Source organism: Rhagoletis zephyria, unplaced genomic scaffold (assembly GCF_001687245.7).
Source record: "Rhagoletis zephyria isolate East Lansing unplaced genomic scaffold, Rhagoletis_zephyria_1.1 Rzeph_scaffold_03245, whole genome shotgun sequence".
Lineage (NCBI taxonomy): Eukaryota > Metazoa > Arthropoda > Insecta > Diptera > Tephritidae > Rhagoletis > Rhagoletis zephyria.
Genome location: NW_016160328.1, coordinates 35,968 through 42,855, shown reverse-complemented (window position 1 = coordinate 42,855; position 6,888 = coordinate 35,968). Strand labels below are relative to the sequence as shown.

At 36.0% G+C, this 6,888-nt stretch overlaps 1 protein-coding gene across 1 annotated transcript; it reads left to right on the top strand.

Moving 5' to 3' along the window:
• Window positions 1-1,534: 1,534 nt before the first annotated feature.
• On the top strand, window positions 1,535-2,631 carry LOC108368671 (uncharacterized). The gene is made up of 2 exons (XM_017623559.1): window positions 1,535-1,814; window positions 1,888-2,631. The coding sequence occupies exon 2, from the start codon at window positions 1,924-1,926 to the stop codon at window positions 2,629-2,631; it is 708 nt and encodes a 235-aa protein (XP_017479048.1). The 5' UTR covers window positions 1,535-1,814; window positions 1,888-1,923.
• Window positions 2,632-6,888: the final 4,257 nt, after the last annotated feature.

Genomic DNA, 6,888 nt, shown 5'->3' with positions numbered 1-6,888 from the left:
AAAATGGGAATGATCTCATTATTGCTATTCAAAAATGTCACAAATATAAAATTATTTATTGGCTCCTGTGTATAATGATGTTTACACTCATGTTAAAATGAATAACACTTTTATTTTTTATGAACTATATTTTATTTATTTACCAAAATATTGTTAAAAACAAGAACTCTGGCGTTTTAAATTTGTGTCTGTTACTTACATTCATAATTTTGCTTTGAATAAAAACGTACTGAGAAGTACTGATTTTTTTAGAATGAAAAAGTCTTACGTACTGATTTCGCGCATAAAAAATCTGGCAACCCTACGGCCACAGAATATATCTCACTGCCCTTATTTTAATTTTTTCATTTTGTAATTTTTTAATATATAATGTAGTATGTGATTATTTGTTATATAGTATATTGGCATATTATGCTAAGTTTCTATAATTTATGATTGTGGCAAAACAGGATGAATTGTGCCGAAAGTACCTCCGAGAATGAAAATGCCAAAAATGGCAGTATTGTGCCTACTTTTCCATCACTGGTATGTACCCATAATTTAATGTAGGTATAAACGTACATTCTTCAGTTTAAGATAGACTTTACATTTAAAGAACTTTTCTATTTAAATTAACAAAATAAAATCTTTATAGGAGCTGTTTTCATTACAAAGGCTTGCTCAAGCAGCAGCGGTATTGTACCGCGCGGTATAACTCCGTAGGCATGTTTGCTCATAGAGCGCTACTGCCATGCATATAACAGAGAGTAAGTAACGTCGAATGGCTAAAAATTTCGGTTGATTTTTTAGTATTTTAAAAAAGCTCGAAATTTGTACGAAAGTTTGTTTAATTTTTTGAATATTGCACAAAGTTGGATGCTTGGATTTACACGGGGTTTGTTAAAGAATGAACTATATTTTTATAAAAAAAATAACCAAAATTAAATAAGAACAAAAATAATACGTTAAAACTTGGGGCAAAGTGACCACTGTATGTATCTGTGTTCGTATGGAATAGTAGCTTATGTCGAAAGGCTGGCTTTAGTATGATGCGGCATTCACTTTATTCTTTAAACAAGAAGGAATTTTTTGATGAGACTTAATAAGAATAGTCTTGCAGTATCGGAACTATTGCACATTTATTTGCCAAAAGTTCTTCAACGGCTCTGCGCCAGTGAGTCATTTGCAATCGTATGCTACGAATGCCGCATTATACTAAAGCCAGCCTTTCGACATAAGCTACTATTCCATACGAACACAGATATGTTTCCACAGAATGCTATATATGTATGTATTCAAGTAATAATAGATATATTTCGTTAGAAAACTTTCTTATATAAGTAGATACAGAACAAACATAAAACCTATATATACATATACATATGTATATATTAGGCCGGGTCGATTTGTGGGGAGGCAAAAAAATTGCCCATTGCTCTGTGAAAATCATATTCTAGGGACAAAATAAGAAACTTTGCCGAAGGAACCATACCTCTAAAACGAATTCTGATGTCCCCCAATTTGGGTAGGGGCAAATTTTGAAAAATCCAACAACCAAATTAAATGGTTTTTTCAACGATAAAAATATATCACTGGATGCATTAATTGGAATATGCACTGACGGTGAGCCAACAAACACTGGCCCACACGGTGGAATTATACGACGATTCGAATTGCTGTTAAAAAGACCATTGCATTGGTTCGTTTGCCTTCTACACTTCAACGAACTTCCGTTTCGGCATTTGTTTGAAGCTTTGGATAAATCAACCAGCACTGGACCAAGATCGGCAACCGGAAAACTGAGCCGTCAAATCGAAACTTGTGAAACTCTTCCGGTAAGTTATTGCTATCACTCATTTATTATAATTGTCAACCATTTTTAATTATTTTATTATTATATATTTTCAGGTGGTGGACGGCTTCCAGAAAATTGAGTTGCAAAATATGCCCCCTGCTCCAGAAAAAATTGAGTTTTCCACCGATTCGAAGTACTTATACGACATGGCCCATGCAATTTCTAGCGGCGTGGTTCCGGTGGATCTGGCTAACATCAAACCAGGGAAAATTGTACATTCTCGGTGGCTCACCAAGGCCGCTAGATTATTGCGATTATATGTGACAACGGAAAATCCAGATGCAAATTTAAGAATTCTGGTTGAATTTATAATTAAATGTTATGTGCCAATGTACTTCAATATCAAGTATTACAGCTCTGTCGTGTACGGCAGTGCATTATTTTTCAAGTTCATTGGTTGGTCACGATTTCTAGAACCTCGTTTACGCAAAATTGTCAATCAAGTAATTAAAGATAATTCATATTATGCGCATTCGGAAAATATCTTGTTATCAATGTTGTTTGATGATAGCAAAGAAAAGCGCGACTGTGCCATCAAGAAAATTCTACGCTATCGAACCGATGTTGACGAGCCAATGGAACTTAGAGTTTATAAAAAACCAGATATAAACTTTAATTGCACAAGTTATACGGAAATGATCAATTTGAATGATATAAATATCGTATTTGAACCACCATTCACGCGAAGCATTCCGTACGATACATTGAAAGAATATATAAATCAAGATGATCACCGTTTAATGATCCAAAAATTCCATCACACATACAAGGAACGGAATGACATGTTCAATTGCTAGCTAGCGTTTCCAAACGGGTTATACCGGAAAATGTAGAGGCTGTTATGGCGACGACATTAGAGAGCCGTGCGAAATTGCCCAGACTTGAAAGTAAAAAAGACTTCAAACAATATTTTTTTTTTAGTTTCTTTTCTATAACTTACTTAAATTAATTTTTTCATTTACATATGTTCTGACTAAATAAATTTCTTAAGAGAAAAAATAGATATTATTATAAATAAATAATAAATATTATTATAAATAAATAAATAAAAATAAAGAAAAAACATAGCCATTTAGCTGATTTTTTCATGTAAAGGCCAAAAATGGTGATTTTTTGAAATGATTGTATGGGGAACCCCCAGGGGTGTTCCAGGGGGTGTGCCACTGGCATGGGTGGATCGGCCGTCCAAAGTTAGTGGGGGTCGTTCATACATTTGGACTCGATTGGAGCACTCTAAATGGGTCAAAGTGGGATTTTTCAAAATTTGCCCCTACCCAAAAGTTCGACCCAAATTGGGGGACATCAGAATTCGTTTTAGAGGTATGGTTCCTTCGGCAAAGTTTCTTATTTTGATCCCTAGAATACGATTTTCACAGAGCAATGAGTGATTTTTAAATCGACCCGCCCTAGTATATATACTATGCACTTATCTTATACTATGTTCTGGCTGACAACGAAAACACTTTGAAAACGAGTTTTGATATTGTGGGCTGAAGGCTGTTCACACCGGCTGTTGGTGTTTTCGTTGACATTTGTTACATCATTTGTTTACAGTTTTTCTACAAAAAAACAAAACCAAAATACTTTTCTTTCATTTCTTCTCATTAAAATTTTTTTTCTTTTATTGTTATTTTAATTTGGCCAGCCAATTAACTATAAATCCGAACTGGCATAATAAAGATGATAAAACATGGCTTCCACTTCCATGAATAATCGAAAAAACTAGTGCATACACCGATTGGAATGAGTGGAACGTGAGTTTTCAAGTAGTTTTCAGCGGATACTGGTTTTCGTTTGACAGATTGTACATGGACGAAAACACAAGTTTTAGGTCGGAAACCAGTTTTAGCGACGAAAACATGTTTTCGATGTCGGTCAGAACATGGTATTAGCTTTAGAATTTAACGTTTTCGCAGCTCCCTCTGTTTATCTTCATCTAACAGCTCATTTACAGCGTATTCACTACTGCTAGTGTTAGCAGAGCGTAATTTGCCGGCGCAATAAAATAGTATAGTTTTAGGCACTGGTATGATAGATTCAATAGTGAACTCTTTGGTAAGATAAAATACCGGGACTTAGTTTGAATGAATCAGCAGTTAACCTATCTATATGAATTTCTGTAGACACTTATCGTACAAAATATATCTCACGGTACTTGAGCTAAATGCTTAAATTAAAAAAGACACCGACTTGCTATTCTCCTAATTCGTTGGTCGCGTTCATAAGACTTAGATAGCTATTGTCTAACCGTTGACTGTTTTTCCTAGAAACGCGCAGTTGAGTAGTTCCGCCATTTTTGCTATCGTTCAACTTTTTCGCTACATGACCGTGACGTTACACGTATCTAGAACTTGCTTTCAACTTTCAATACAAGTTCTTGATACCTGTATGTTGTAGGTACTGCTCCATTCTAGAATTTCCCCGAATAAAATATTTAAGTTTGTGATAGGGTTTTTGTTTTAATTGTGTTTGATTATGAGCTGATAATCGTCTGCGTAAGCACAAAAACTAATTTCTTTGTGGATGCTTATTATTTCACATAATTTATTGTAGGAAATTAGGAAGAGAATGACCGATACCGGAGAACCCTGTGGTATTTCGCTGCTTAGTGGGTGTATGTCTGAGAGTTGTTTTCCGACGCGGACTATAATTTTCCTATTACTCAAAAAAGTAATGACATATTTAATAATTTTTGGACCGATTCGCCATTTTATGAGCTTGTCGATTATTGAGTGAGTGAGATGGAGTCGCTGCATCAATTTAGCTAAGCTGGAGTTGAGGGATATAGGGCGATAGGATTTTGCTAAGGTTTTATTTGAGTTGGGTTTAGGGATAGGTATGACGACTGAAGTTTTGAAATTTTGGGGGATGTATGAAATAAATATATTATTGTAGAAGTTGAGGAGTCTCGTTTTTGTTTGTGGGGACAGGTGTCGAAGCATGGGATAGGAGATGCAGTCAAGTCCTGGTGTGTTTCCTTTGAGGCTGTTTAATGCTATATGAAGTTCAACTAGGCTTATATTTTCTTCGATTATGGCAGCGGATGAATTAGGTGTATTTTTGTAAGAGGCGTTCAGTGTTCGTTGCTTGTTGTTGATGAAGTTTTGTGAAAAGTTTTCGTTTGACGATTCAAGGGACCATAGCGACGCCAATTCCTTGGCGATATCTTTTGGGTGTGTTGCTACTTGGTTGGTGGTGCTGTGCTTTGTTAAGCAGTGAATGCTGTGTAGATTTATGCCCTGTAAATGTTCTTATGTTTGCCAAATTTTCTCTATTGGTGTAGAAGGATTAATCTCTGTTGTGAAAGTGAATGTTGCCGTTTTTTTGGCTACTTTAATTGCTTTTCTTAGTGCCGAGGCTTTTCTAAATTTTATTATGTTGTCTTGGCTGATATTGAGAGTATTTTTACCTTCCTTTTATTAGCTCGGGATGTAACTATGTAATATTGATGCGCCTAAAAGATGCAGCAATTTCTATTCTCAAGTTAAATACCTGATGACAGTACGAAATTATAATAGGCAGGTTTTAGTTTTTTAAACTATAATTTTATTATTTTCTTTGAGTGCTTGTAGTTTTGCGTTCCACCATGGGACGCTGTGCTTTTGCCTGCTCGGGTTGCTCTGTGGGATTGCGGTTTGTGCGCTCTGTAAAATAAACAAAGATTTGCACATTCTTTGTTTACATTTGTAGATACATCTCTGACACGGTCATATTCTAGGATTTTGATTGTGAAAAGTTTCCAATTCGCTTGTTTTATTTTAAATGCTGGTTTGTTTGTGTTTGTAGTGTGAAGTTGTTGGGGATAAATGCTTATTACAGTGGGGAGATGGTCACTCCCTTGTAGTTCTCATTTTGCTGCGATGGCTATATCAGGGCTAGCAAATGACAGCTTTCTTGTAGAGAAGGCAGTAGGGGACCCATCGTTGAGGAGGATGTAATTGGACTGCATTAAAAAATTGGCTAATATTTTACCTTTTGGTTATTTCTAGGGGATCCCCACATAGTGTGCCATGAATTGAAGTCGCCCGTTATTAGACATGATTTGTTGTGTGTATGAAGTACGTTTTGCAGGTTTGTTTGGTTAAAGCTTTGTGTGGGAGTAATGTATGCAGATATTACTGTGAACTTTATTTTTGAGTGTATTTCTATGGCAACGGCATCAAAGTCGTTACCGATAGTGACTTGTTTGTGTTGGATGGAGTTATGGATGAGGAGGGCAGGCCCACCGTAAGAGCTGGAAGCGGTGTTTGTTGAACAGATAGAATAGTTTATTGGTATTGGAAAACGGTCGTGTGGCTTGATGTGGGTTTCTTGAAGGGAGATTACTTTTGGGTTGAATTGCTTTATTAAGATTTGGAGTTCGTTATAATTGTTTGAATAACCTCGAATGTTCCATTGGAAAGTTTTTATTGCCATGACTAATATGGCAAATATATATTTTTAATTTAAAATGTAGAGTTGAAGCTGAGGTAGTCTTTTCCTTCGTGTAGGGAGTCAGCACCTTCTATGGGTTGGGTTGGGCTGGTTATGAATTTTTGGTTCCTGGTGTTGTATACTCTTTTTAATTGTGCTTTTTTCCGCTTTGACATTTTAACCGGAAATATTTTTGTTGTGAGTTTCGTTGATTTGGCAGAAGTTGTAGGTAACTCCTGGGGTTCTAAGTCAGAGTTACTGGGAGCGTCTGAGTAGCTTACTGGTTAACGATGGTACTGGTGTTGATGTTGCAGGTTCATTTGCGATAGTGGTATTTGCTGTAGTTGTGGGTTTCATTAATTTTTTGGTTGTTGGGTTGTGGCTGGTTACGTACAGTAAATGAGTTTTGTTGAGGGCTGTGTTGGTGCCTCATTATAAATGGCTACAGTTGTTTTGTGGTCTACTTTGTTAATCGTTTTTATGGCTCGGAGCTCTTTTTTGTTTTATAAAGACCGGTCAGCTTTTCTCAGTGGCAAAATGGTTGTTTGGTTCTAATTTTCCATATTTAGGCATTTCTCACTGATGTGGCCGTTTAGGTGGTAGATTTGTGCACATTTGGGACAAGTTTTCGCGTTTTTACA

Coding starts and splice junctions, on each gene's coding strand:
- LOC108368671 (XM_017623559.1), top strand. CDS start 1,924: ATGCCCCCTGCTCCAGAAAAAATTGAGTTTTCCACCGATTCGAAGTAC.